At 35.9% G+C, this 13687-nt stretch overlaps 1 protein-coding gene across 1 annotated transcript; it reads right to left on the reverse strand.

The window, feature by feature from the left end:
* Positions 1-599: 599 nt before the first annotated feature.
* On the reverse strand, positions 600-10771 carry LOC132046886 (uncharacterized). The gene is made up of 8 exons (XM_059437704.1): positions 10517-10771; positions 4176-4269; positions 4044-4094; positions 3794-3967; positions 3337-3516; positions 3054-3173; positions 2025-2158; positions 600-1154 (listed from the first exon to the last, which is right to left on the reverse strand). Exons 1-8 carry the CDS (start codon positions 10654-10656, stop codon positions 1091-1093), a joined length of 957 nt encoding a protein of 318 aa, XP_059293687.1. The 5' UTR covers positions 10657-10771; the 3' UTR covers positions 600-1090.
* Between the last annotated feature and the right edge of the window lie 2916 nt (positions 10772-13687).

Consider the following 13687-nt stretch of genomic DNA (forward strand, 5'->3'; position numbering starts at 1 on the left):
TTTACAATTTATAAGACTATAAACAAACCATGTAATAATTTACCTCTTTAAATAGTAATTGTGTCACATAGAATGAGACAGTAGCAGGATTAAGTATTAACCGTTCAAATTGACACATAATGTTTTATAAAAAAAAATTGTTTTAACAAATTTATTAGTCCAAAAATGCATAGTTTCTAAAAAGCATTTCCATCACGAAATGTTACTATGTGAAATGAGAAGTTGTATGGTCTGAGGTTATGCAGAGACACTAGAGTGAAAAATGGACAGCCCAAATTGACACATGCAAATTTAAGTATCCCGCATTCACATAATCACGTAGGGTCTAAGGTTATGCAGAGACACTAGGAAGAACCGTATCCCGCATTCACATGGATCCGAAAGACCGTCTAACCTACCCTAACACAAGCATCACATGGCTCGAACCCGTGACCTATAGGTCTCAACTTTAACGTTGCCCCAATGCATGCACAAGGAGGCACTAGAGTAAATTAAAGAAATTTTGTCATGTTAAAGAATCCCACCACAAGAGGAAAAGGAAAATGTACAATATGCCAAAATGTGAGATACGAAAATTATACAAAAAAGAGGAAGTTGAGTGGCAGGATAACCGTGATGAACATCGTGAATAACTGATCGAATGTACTTTCGGAGAGACAAAAACCAAGTTCAGGTAACAATGGCATCAGGCAAATTTACAACTGTCCCATTCCGAAAACGATTGAAAAAATGACTTATTAAGTTTTAAGACATCAATCAAAACTGCCAGCATCAAACAGCCAACAACATAGTGAAAGTGAATTGAAAATACACGAACCACGCAACACTAGAAAATTATAATCTACTATAAGAAAACTTCAAAAGATTCTGATATCTTGACAGCTCAGATAACCCTCGCTAATATAAGATAACTCCGGGGCTTGACAGCTTGCCCATATTGCGCCAATCAATGAAACTTTAGACCCCAGAGCAAGGATATTAAATCGGATCAAAGCAAAGATGTAATGTACCATCCTTGCTTTTACTCATACATAATAGGCCCATTTTCTGCCCGACTTGATCCTCCAAAGAGCTGACCCAAGATACGCAACTATACTTGCTTGAATACACGAGGAAGAATTTCATGTGCACTAATATCCAAAGGCACTGGATCCCTGAAAGTTGAAGATGGAGGTCAGGAGTGAAGAACGAACCAATGCCTCAAATTGAATTTGCATACTTGTGAATCACTCCTTGGAAAATTAAACATGTGTATTAAATTATATACAATCAGCTATGTTTGCTTAACAAGCACGATTATGCAAAAAGATCTCATCATCAAAAAGATATCATCTGTCAATTTGTTCATTGAAAGAAGTTGGCATCACTTAAACATATTTTCCAAGGTTTCTCTTAATCCTAGGATACTATATTTAGCAAGTCCCTATTGACAGAGTCAACTATGAAAACCAGTACAGGACCCTTTTACCATATAAAGGACTTAAAGTAGAAGCTTCTTACACAGAAGAATTGCAGCAAAAGATCAAATATCTTCAAAAGCATGAGCTTCTCAACTCATTCATGAAATTAAAATCCTTAGCCACCACACGTTACACTCACAGTATCACTTGTGGCGAAAAAAATATGGAAAAGTTCAGAAGGATGGTTCCCCGAGTTAAAAAGAAATGTACACTGGCTTCACAGGTGAAAGGAAATCCAGAAATGCACATTCAGTTTGAATTACTCGTTTGTTTTGTATAATCTCTCATGCGTCAATTGCTTAGCCCACACTTGATGTGCATGATAACATGACTCATTAAGCTATTATCCTTTTAGAATTTGATAAGTTGGTATGCTTAAGATACGTATTGAAGTCACAAATTCATATGCTATGTATTTTATCCATGAAAACAATAATAGCACTTGTAATGCATTTTATTAAAATAGAATAAGGTGCACATGCGCATGCATGCCTGTGGCGGTGACATCCATTTATTTCTCTTTTTCTGTGTGCTTGTCCTTTGGCTAAGACAAAGGAAACTGACCTGCACAAGGTTTTGCCTTTCTCAGTGAAGCTAGGGATAAACCACAACCTCCGCATTGAAGGAGATTCAAATTGGACAAAAATTCCATCATTTTGCCCATGCTTCCATTTCCTCGATCCTACACCTTTCCAGACCTGTCAGATCATATAAATAAGGCCAAACAATCAGGAAAGAATAGATCAATCGCAATGACTGCACAAAAAGAAAACACTAAATAAATGCAATGTTGTCTTTGGTTCACACCAGACACTACCATGATACTAAACCATCATCGGTCAAGATCACCTTTAGCCAACTCTCCCGAAGATACAAGTCAAGTTCATTTTGATTTCAAATTCCTTTGGCATGTGTTTTTCTGAACCAGAAATAAGATGCTAATAGAACAAAGCACAAATTAAATGCAAACCTACAGAGGTCGATGCTAATAGAACAAAGCACAAATAAAATGCAAACCTACAAAGGTCAGGAATTGCTTCCGGTTAATTGGTAAAATGGAAGTATAGAACCAAAATCCAGTATTCATAGAGCAAACGAGAAGCAGTTGACACAATTACAGTCCCTAACAGATTAATATTTTCACCGGACAAGACTCCTCACAAACTATGATGCTTCTTGTAGACACAAAGAAAGATCAAATATTGGTTAAATTGGAACAAGATTAAGCTAATAACCTCTTGTTTTAATAACAGTGGTGTCCGGACCAACTTGTACACAACTAATAAGCTAAGTACCTCTTTACACCTTTCAGTGAGTGAATCCGTACAATAAGCTGTTTTTTCTTTCTTTTTTTTAATAAGGTAGAGTTTTAGTACTTCACAATTTGTGCAATAATCATCACTGCTCCAATAAGCTGTTTTTAACTCGTATTTTATTGGAAATTGAAGAAAGTGAGAAGAAAAAACGCAAAACCCTCAATCTTATTATGTTTCCTCATTCCTTGTTCACCCTCAGGAGCAAACACACCAGTCATTATTTGGGGGGTAAAAGTAAGCTACATCTTCTAAAAGAGTATTTAATGATTGAATTTACCTGTGGATAAGATATGATACTTTTTGGTGTCACTAAACACGCAGCTTGAGCGAAAGAATCTTCAGCATACTGTCGAAGAAATGCAAAACAATTGTTGTGCGTATGAGGTGACTCAAAAGCCTAGCACATGAATAGAAGTACACAATTAGATAGTATAGATATATCCAACTGCACTTGACAAAAGTAATCTACAACTCACTAATCCAATTAAGACATATAGGAGGAAGGCTGAAATTGTTAGAAAAACACGCATGAGGAGAATTTTTGGAAGTAGTTTTAACACCTTATCTATATTAACAGCTGGAGCATACTTCTCCGTGTCTGTTTTCTCTTTGTTCAGAAGGAAATAAACTCTAGGATCCACTTTTGAAGTTTCATGCCATGACTTAACAGCATTCTCTACTGTTTCAACAAGATAAGAGAAAATGTCTTTCCAGCTATCTTCGGCTCCATATTTTTCAGACTGCAAAAGGAGAATCAAGCTTAGTACATCTCATGCAGAAACTTCCTGGAAAGACATTCCCCAGAAATTTGATTTGGGGCTATATCACACAGCTAGTAATGCAACAAGTATCTTACCTGTATGAGTAGAAATAGGTTATATTTCACAGTTTGCATGAACTAAAAGTAGTATATGACCAAAACCATATTTAAAAAGTGAACCAGCAATCATAGAGAAAGAAGTGCCATGTATATTTCTCGTACTATTGTCTCTAGAAATATATGCAGAAGACACTGACCAGTTCAGATTTAAATGTATCAAAATGTTTTGCCATGTCAACATTGGATCTCATGTTCTCCAGTTCTTCAGTTCGCTTCTTATCTTTAGCCAACTGTGTAACTGTCTTTATCTTCTTGGATACTTCCGAACTTTGTGGATTGTATTTTGATGCTATCTGGAAAGCAGCTAAGGCCTACATCACGATAATAAATATCAAACCCGGAACATGAAAGTTCTCCAATAAATAAGAGGAAATATGTTATACATACATCATCATAGCGTTCCATAGCCTCTAGTATGCATCCTTTCCTGAAATAACCCTACACGTGCAATCGAGTCATTTTATAAGGAGAAATACGTTGCTCAGATAACAAGAAGTTCAAACATTTCTGGAAGCATACCTTTTCCCACTCTGGCTTCAGATTGATCGTCATTTCGGCATCAGCAAGCGCTTTGCTAAGTTTAACCAGATGCAAAAATGCTGCAGCACGATTGCTGTACATAGTTGAAGAAAGAGAAAAGCATATAAGGAACAAGAGTCCGTTTCACAAACTCGATATGATGATAGAATTAGAAAGCTAATTCCTAACACAACAAATATTCAGAGAAAAATGCATAAAAAGCAAGCAATCCATCAAGAAAAGTAGTAGATAGCATTATGATTTTCACTTAATTAAATGTCAATTCTTGCTGATTGAAATGTCTTCACTAAATTAAATGTCAATAGAGGCATAAATGGTGAGAGCAGAAAAGATTATGTTTCTGTAACAATTAGTAAGGCAAGAATACCTAGAGGAAAGAAGGAAAAGTAACTGAAACACAAGAACCTAGCAGAAATTTAAGAGTTGCTGGTGATTAGTCTAGCATTCTCTATATAGATTTCTAGCCTAATTAGGATTTAGTTCTTATATTCCATTAGAACTCCTTTTTGCGACAATATGGTGACAATGCTAAAATAGAAGAGGTAAACCTAATATGTTGCTCAGATTCTTCAAAAATGACGTCGGCGTGTCAGACCCTCCAAAAGTAGCACATTTTTGGAGGATCCGACATGGGTGCGGCAATATTTTTGGAGATTCCGAGCAACATAGCCTAAAATCACCGAGAGAGTGGTTCCTCAATAGAACTACAATGTGTTGGACACAATGAGAACTTAGGTGAAAACTTAGCTAAGCACATAACAAAATAGAAAGAAAGGATCAACATAGGCCATCTAAACAACAACAAACATACCCAGTGTAATCCCACAAGTGGATCAAGGGTGGGTCGAATGTATGCAGACCTTACCCCTACCTTGGGAGGAGAAAGGCTGTTTCCGATAGACCCTCGGCACAAGAGAAAACATAGGTCATATAAACTAGTTGAAATTAAGGCTTAGTTGCTTTACACTTACATCAGATTTGATGTTTTCCATGATTCCTTTTAGACTGGTTAGACTTGTATGTCAGTGTAGGAAAAAGTGTTAGATTTATAGTACCTCTACCTTTTCGATATGTGTTTAGAGGACGTGTACTTCTAGAGAACCCTAAATTATCTTACAAGACAAATAAATTAATATTGGAATGAAATTGACCCAAATAGGACGAAAAAATCATAGAGGATTCAAAAAGCCAACGCAATGATAAGACTGACGCATAGCTGATTGATTGATAGACATTCTATTGGAGTTCCTTTTCCAAATGATTTTCTATTCTTTTTTTTTTTTTTTTTTTTTGATTAAGCACTGGTGTCCGAGTCTCTTTGAGCCCCGACTAATCCGGGGTGCCTGCCCCTCGGCAAGGAGTTTTCCGCAAGTGCACCACGGTTGATTCGTGGTTTCCCCGTCAGACGGCCTCGGTTGTTTGCACCCGGCGGGTTTCGAACTCGAGACCTTGAAAGGGAGCACCCCAAGGCTCAAGTCAATTGCCACCAGGCCAACCCCTGAGGGTTCCAAATGATTTTCTATTCTTTTTTTTTAATAAGGTAACATTTGCATTCCATCCAAAAGTATCAGCATTCAAAATGAAACTTTACATGTAAAGCCACCAAAAACAGTGGCCAGGAGGTAATGATGCTAGTTATAATTTACACATTGCCTAGAAAATCTACCAAATCACCTACTTCCCCCACAATATCTTGTTTACACCAAAAATAAAAGAAACTAAGACACTTCATTTTAACTATCTGGATGGAGTTAGCTTTATCTTCAAATTGTCTTGAGTTTCTCTCCTTCCAAATTGACCACCAAATACAAGCTGGAATGGACTGCCACCAATCTTCCTTCGCCTTCCTTCTTCCAATTCCTTTCCAGTTGCATAGGAGTTCTAGAGTTGATCTTGGTAACACCCACTTCACCCCTAGGATACAAAAGAACATGTGCCACAGATGTGCAGTTATCTGACAATGTAGGAAGAAATGCTCATTTGTTTCTGCATCTTTCCCACAAAGTAGGCATCTTGAGCATATCTGAAGACCTCTTCTTTGTAGAGCCTCTTGTGTTAGACAAGCCCGCTTCAAAACTAACCAAACAAAAGTAGAAACCTTATATGGAATTTTAACTTTCCAAATAAGTTTCCATGGCCAAACTAGAGATGGATTTACAACCTTGTTCTTCTCCCAATAGACTGATTTAACAGTGAAATTCCCTTTGCTGCATAGTTTCCAAACTGGTTTATCTGGAACATTAGTGGTTCCTATGAAGGAATTGAGTACCAAAAGCAAATCTGTGACTCTCCCTATTTCCCAATCATTTAGTGCCCTTCTAAACAAAAGATTCCACCCTTGTGCTGTCCACATTTGGGATATTTTGTCCTTTTTTCGGAAACTGAGAATGTGTAAGTCCTGGAATAAAGTTTTGAGATTACAGTGCCCAATCCAATGATCTTCCCAGAAGGAAGTTTTTGTCCCATCCCCCACCTTTATGCTCAAATTTTTACTGCATTCATTCCACATTCTCCTAATAGTCTTCCAAACACTGCATCTGTAAGTAGTATTTACTTCATTTGTTGTCCACTGATTCAACAAACCATATTTTTGAGCTATGTATTTCCTCCAGAGAGATATGTCTTCCTTGCAAAATCTCCACAACCACTTCTGTAGTAGACTCTGGTTATGAAGTCTGAGATTCTTAATCCCCATGCCACCATGTTGCTTGCTGAGCGTCACAATCTCCCACTCCACTAAGTTATAACCTTTCTTGTCTTTGTTACCATGCCACAAAAATTCCCTTCTTACTTTGTTAATCTTCTTCTCTATGCCCCTGGGAAGAGGAAGCAAAGACATCATTTAAGTAGGTAAGGCATCCAAGACTGAATTTATCAAAGTCAGTCTACCCCCAAGAGATAAATATTGACTCTTCCATCTTGTCAATTTCTTTTCGCACCTTTCTAACACATCATTCCATATCTCTTGTGCCTTGTGGTTAGCACCCAGAGGCATTCCCAAGTACTTTGTGGGCAGTGACTTAGTTTGACAGCCCAAAAATGATTTTCTATTCTCTTTTTTCTATCCTAAGGGAACTCTAATGGAACTACTATCGAGATTCTTTGGACCATGTTTCCTAGTATCAATCCCTATGTTCATTGCTATACCATCATTTTCTCAGTTATACTCAATGGACGAGGTAGCATTAGATCCAGTTATTACTATAAAAGCTATGGGACATCAATGGTATCGGAGTGCACCTCTTCACGAGGATGATTAAAGTGCAATGAAATGCCTTAAAGTTGAATATGGTTCGCGATTATAGAAGAGTATGTTGGGAATTCCTTAGTGGACAATGGGATTAAACGTAACACATATGGTGCATCAAGAGGCAATCCAGGTAAGAGTGGTGTCGATGTGGCGTAATCCTAGTCTTTATGTTATCTAAGAGGAGTTAGATGTCCCTCATTTTGAACTGTCAGGAATCAAGTTGTTAGGACCTTAGTCGCTTTAGTTTTCTGATTCTTTACAAGCAACTATCAAGCGAAGAAGGATCCTACATTGTAGTGAAAGGAGCATTAATGAAAAGTATATTAGAAACTTTAATACTAATCAAAATAATAAATGTAGCATACACAAAGAGTTGTACTATTGCCCCGATGGGAGGTCCCAGAACCTTGTCATCAGAAATGACATACAATCAAATAATACATTTTGTTTCTGAAACAAAATAAACAATAAATGACAATATATATCCCTTCAAGAACGAAGCAATGCACTTCTGAGAAGAGTGCACTCAAACAATGACGCAAGGTGATCCAACAAGAAGCAGTTGGTTCTTTAAATCTCAATTCTGCGGATATGGATTAATAAAAGCATTATTGAATATTGGATACTTTTGAGAAGGATAATTTTTTATTTTTTTGAGAAGGTTATTGAATATTGGATACTAACTAGTTATTTTGATTATTACAGTAGTAAATTCATATATAGTTGATATTTTTATCTTCCATAAATGTCCGCTTCATTTCAAGAAGTTTGCGCTTTTACTTCTCCCTTTTCCCTTCAAGCCAATGGATCTTGTCGCATTTTTGCACTTTTTGCTTTTAAAGACACTGGGGGGAGTAAAGACAGATGCCTAACAATTTAAATACGTTTTCTGAAATCTGAACATCTTAAAAGTAAAAGAAGTGTACTATTATGGTCAACAAGAAGCTACGTCATTTCTGCAGGTTTAGTAGTTTACAATGTTCTCAATTGAAGGAATGCCAACACATAGCTAACGACAAATTCCATTCACTTTTTTACACGTAAAAAGTCCTTTTCTGTCAAATGTACCCGTTACACTAAGTTCCATTTAGTTTTGAAATAACTAGATAATTACTAGGTAGCCCCTCTAACTTATTGGAGCTAGTTAGCTGCATTATGAAAATAGCTTAGAGGTCCATTAGGTGACCCCTGAATTCCCTAGTTGACAATGGATTAAATGTAACACAGATGGTGCCTCAAGAAGGTAATTAGGTAAGAGTGGTGTCGCTGTGGTGTAATCCTAGTCTTTATGTTATCTGTGTTAGAGGAGTTAGATGTCTCTCATGTTGAACATCAAGTTGTTAAGACCTTAGTCGTTTTACTTTTCTGGTTTAAGCAACTAGCAACTGAAGAAGAATCCTCAAATAGCAGTGAGGAGAGCATTAATGAAAAGTATCTTACAAACTTTAATACTAATCAAATAATAAATGCAGCATACACAAATAGTTGTACTATTGCCTCCGATCGAAGGTCCTATCCTAGAATCTTGTCCATCAGAAATGACATACAATCAATTAATAAATTTTGTTTCACAATCAATGGCAATATATATCCCTTCAAGGACGAAGCAATGCACCTCTGAAAAGAGTGCACGTCAAACAGTGACACAAAGCGCTCCCAACAGGAAGCAGCAGTTCTGTAAATCTCAATAACTACATTACTGTATATAAGACACTAATTAGTTATTTTAATTACAATTTGATTATTACAGTAGTAAATTCATATATAGTTGATATTTTTATGTTCCATAAATTGTCCGCTTTTCATTTCAAAAAGTTTGCACGTTTACTTCTCACTTTCCGCTTCAAGCAAATGGATCTTGTCGCTTTGCTGCACTTTTTGCTTTTAAAGACACTAGGGAGAGTGAAGACGGATGCCTCACAATTTAAATGTGTTTTCTGAAATCTGAACAACATCTTAAAAGTAAGAAAAGTATACTGATATGGTTAACTTCGGCAGGTTTAGTGGTTTACTAGGTTCTCAATTGAAGGAAAGCCAACACATAGCTAACCACAAATTCCATTCGTTTTTTTACACGTAAAAAGTCCTTTTTGGTCAAACGTACCCGTTACTTCGACAATAACTCTGTTTAATACTACTAAGTTTCATTTATTTTTGAAATAACTGCATAAACAGTAGGTAGTCCCCTAACTTATTGGAGTTACTTAGCAGCATTATGAACATAACTTAAAGGTCCATTAACAATTCTATTGCAGAAATACAGTGAATCAAGAAAGACATATTAGTAGATTAAGAACAAACACAATCAGAAAGGAGCAAAAGAATGAGTAGCCAACTACAAAATCCACAAGCAAGATGAAAACTCTAATCCATAAATGTATAACCCAACAACCACAGGACAGCATCAGAATTGAAATAAAACGCCACAGAATAAGTAGCCAACACAAAACCCACAAGCAAGACGAAAAACTTTACACTACAACAACAACAACATACCCAGTGTATTCCCACAATGGGGGTATGGGGAGGGTAGAGTGTACGCAGGCCTTACCCCTACCTCATGAAGATAGAGAGGTTTTTTCTGAAAGACCCTCGGCTCAAGTAACACATATGACATAACAAGTCAATTTGAAAAGGACAATACAGAAGTAAACAAGGGATAGCAAATAAGACATATCAAATAATAGAAATAGTGTAACATAGCATTCCGAGCATAAATAGTTCGATAACCAAAGCACAAGAAACAACAGGTAGTAACAAAAATCGAAGGACAAGAAACTACGAGAATAATGCTAATCCCGCAGGGGAGCGAGACAATGCTCACCAAATGTATATTAGCATCGCATTTATAGTAAAGCACCACAAATTTAAGCAGCCAACAAAAAACACACAAAGCAATATGCCAGCTTCTTTACAAAAATGTACACGCCCACAAGCAAAATTACAACTTTTATACATAACTCTACAAAAACCACAAGCAAGATTACAACTTTTCTATAAAACTGTACAAAACCCCACAAGCAAGATTACAACTTTAACACGAAAAAGCATCTGGGTAATGAATAGAAACCTGTAAAGAGTGGCATTTGATGGGTCTTTCTTGATGGCTTGAGTGTACAAAGCTGCAGCTTTGAGATAATTCCCAGCTTTAAAGAACTCATTTCCCTGATCTTTCAGTGTTTTCTCTGCTTTAACCTCTGATTCCCCCATCAAATCTTACACTAATTTGATTCTTGGTTATTATGGAGGTTTACTAGGGTTTTCTGAGATCTTCGGTTGTTCTGTTTCTAATCCGACATGTCTCTTCTAGACTTTGCTCCCTTCATTTTGTTACAATAGCAATTTGGCCCTCGTTCAAGAATTGCCTCATTTTTTGAGTAAATTTTTACAAATGAAGTAAAGTATTTTTTAACCTTGTAAAAGAAAAAAAGAAAAAGAAAGAAGGAAGCCAAAGTTGTTGTTGTTATTTTGATTATTATTATGTTTGTCTCATTTTATGTGATACTAATTGGTTAGATAACGTACATCATATTAGCTTGTATAGTAGTTGAAGTAAGTTAATTTGTTAAAGGCGTAAATATACCCCTTCATTTTGCGGTTAAGAGTAGATATATCTCTCGTTACAAAAGTGGTGTATATATACCTCTGTCGTTACAAAATGATGCAAATATACCCTTACCGTTATAAAATGGTGCAAATATACCCTTTTCGCTGATAGGATTTTTTTAAAATCATTTAGGTTCTTTTTTAATTAAAAAAATATCCCGTGACTTTAAAAAAAATTCTACCCATTTATTTTTAGTAGGCATACTTTTCTAAAGCCACATAGTAATTTTTTTCTAGTGGGTAGGATCAGGTTCGTTTAAAAAATGAGTAGACTTATTTTTTTAAAGTCACGGAGATATTTTTTTAAACGAACTAGACCCGACACACCATAAAAAAAACTACCATGTGGCTTTACAAAAATATGTCTACTCAAAAAAAAAAAAATAGGTAGATTTTTTTTTAAAGTCACGTGGCATTTTTTTAATTAAAAATAACCTAAATGACTTTTAAAAAAATCTCGTCAGCAAAAAGGGTATATTTGCACCATTTTGTAACGGCAGGGTATATTTGCACCATTTTGTAACGACAGGGGCATATATACACCACTTTTGTAATGAAGGGTATATTTGCTCTAAATCGCAAAGTTGAGGCATATATTTGCACCTTATACCCCTCAACTTTGCGATTTAGAGCAGATATACACTGTTTAAAAAGTGGTGTATATATACCCTTACCATTACAAAATGATGCAAATATACCCTTGCCCTTACACAAATAGTGCCAATATACCCTTTTCCCTAACGGGATTTACAAAAAAAAAAAAAAATTAGTGTTGTAAAATTAAGCTAAAAGAGTAATAATAGTAAAGGATGAAAACAATAGAAATAGAGAGACAAGAGAGGAGAGATTTCTTATTCAACCAAATGTGTTCAAGTGTGTATTCATATCACATCACATACCTCTACTTATACTATTACATAGAGGTAGAGTTATAAAAGATGTCTTAAAGATGACATTAACCAATTGACATCATGGGATAGTTATGGGGGAGATCATGGAGGTGTGGGAGTAATAACCACATAATGGTGAGGAAGTAGTGGAGGATTAACTATACATCATGGAGAAGAGTAGTGGGAGTTAATTCTTTAGGAGTTGAACATCCACCGTATTATTCTAATATTTCATAACACTCCCCCTTGGATGTCCATATAGATAATGTGCTCATTAAAACCTTACTAGAAAAACCCAAAGGGGAAAAATCTAGTGAAGGAAAAAGAGTACACATATCTTGTAATACGCATTGCTGTTTGCGCTCGTTAAAAACCTTGCAAGGAAAACCCGAGTGGGACAAAACCTCAGCTAAGGGAAAAAGAGTACAGCGCGTATTATATTCCCCCCGATTAAAATATCACTTAATTCTTGGAGACGACATATCCAAATCTTGTATACCGACTTCTCAAATGTCGAGGTTGGTAATGCTTTAATGAACACATCCGTCAAATTATCAATCGAGTGTATTTGTTGAACATCTATTTCACCGTTCTGTTGAAGATCATGTCTGGAAAAGAACTTTGACAAAATGTGTTGTATTCTGTCTCCTTTGTTATATCCTTCTTTCAATTGAGCTATCCAAGCTTCCCACTATATTGTTGAAATCTTCATTTTCAAATAAACATCATATTATTGCAAAATGTGTTGAATTATTGATCTCAGCCAAACACGCATTCCTGAATTGCTTTTTATAAGTATCAACAAGTGGCTGCCATGTCGAACGTCATAGTTTGGCAGTATCCTCACATGCAAATCAGTACTTACTTGAAGACCAAACTTCATGTAATAATACAAATAATGCCCGGCATTTACATAACCAACAAAACCTTGACAATATTTGTGAGGATAACCAAATCTATATCAATAATTTCTTTCGCAATATATAATCGATCATGATTCAATCTATCCATCATTTTCATGAGGTCTAGACTATATGTATTATTTCTAGCGACATTATCACCATCAGAGTACTCAATGGAATCGCTTTAACCCATTAAAGATTTGCTTAAGCTTCACTTTCGTAAACCTTATATGCTTCAGACCAATTTAAATCCCTACAGATTTTCTTTCATTGTCAATATAACCATGTTGACAACAACTCGTTATATGCATTAAAAAAATTCATGTATTGCCAGACTGATAAGACATCTCATTGCATCCACCACAGGAGAACACATGCATCTCCATACAATAATGTCAGGACTTTTGCGAAAAACTTTTATGCCACAAGGCACAAGCCATACTTTATATTTACGGTTTTATTTCTCATTTTACTCTTTGCACAAGAACCCATTTGTACCCCACTGACATTATACCTTGAAGTCCTTGGGCTATAGGTCCAAACATCACTTTTCCTTATGAAACAAAATATACTTGAATTGTGTATTTTATTTAGTTAATCATTATATCTGTCCAAATTCTTTGACAGATTTAAACTAAAGATCCTCATCACCATTTATAATGTTGAGCGCTACATTGTATCAAAGATACCGTCAACGGTCATTTGATATCGGTTCCAATGCGACATAATTTATCGAGATCTCTTCATTTTTCATCAATTTCAGGTACCTGAACCTTTCCTAATGTTTTATAAAGTATTATGTCGTGGTGCTCTTTTAAATCACTTGCCTCATTATTAAGACCA

This window comes from Lycium ferocissimum, chromosome 1 (assembly GCF_029784015.1).
Source record: "Lycium ferocissimum isolate CSIRO_LF1 chromosome 1, AGI_CSIRO_Lferr_CH_V1, whole genome shotgun sequence".
Classification (NCBI taxonomy): Eukaryota; Viridiplantae; Streptophyta; class Magnoliopsida; order Solanales; family Solanaceae; genus Lycium; species Lycium ferocissimum.

Coding starts and splice junctions, on each gene's coding strand:
- LOC132046886 (XM_059437704.1), bottom strand. CDS start 10,656: ATGGGGGAATCAGAGGTTAAAGCAGAGAAAACACTGAAAGATCAGGGA. Junction 3,968..4,043: donor CTATGGAACGCTATGATGAT/GTATGTATAACA, acceptor ATCGTGATGTAG/GCCTTAGCTGCTTTCCAGAT. Junction 3,517..3,793: donor ATACATTTAAATCTGAACTG/GTCAGTGTCTTC, acceptor CTCCTTTTGCAG/TCTGAAAAATATGGAGCCGA.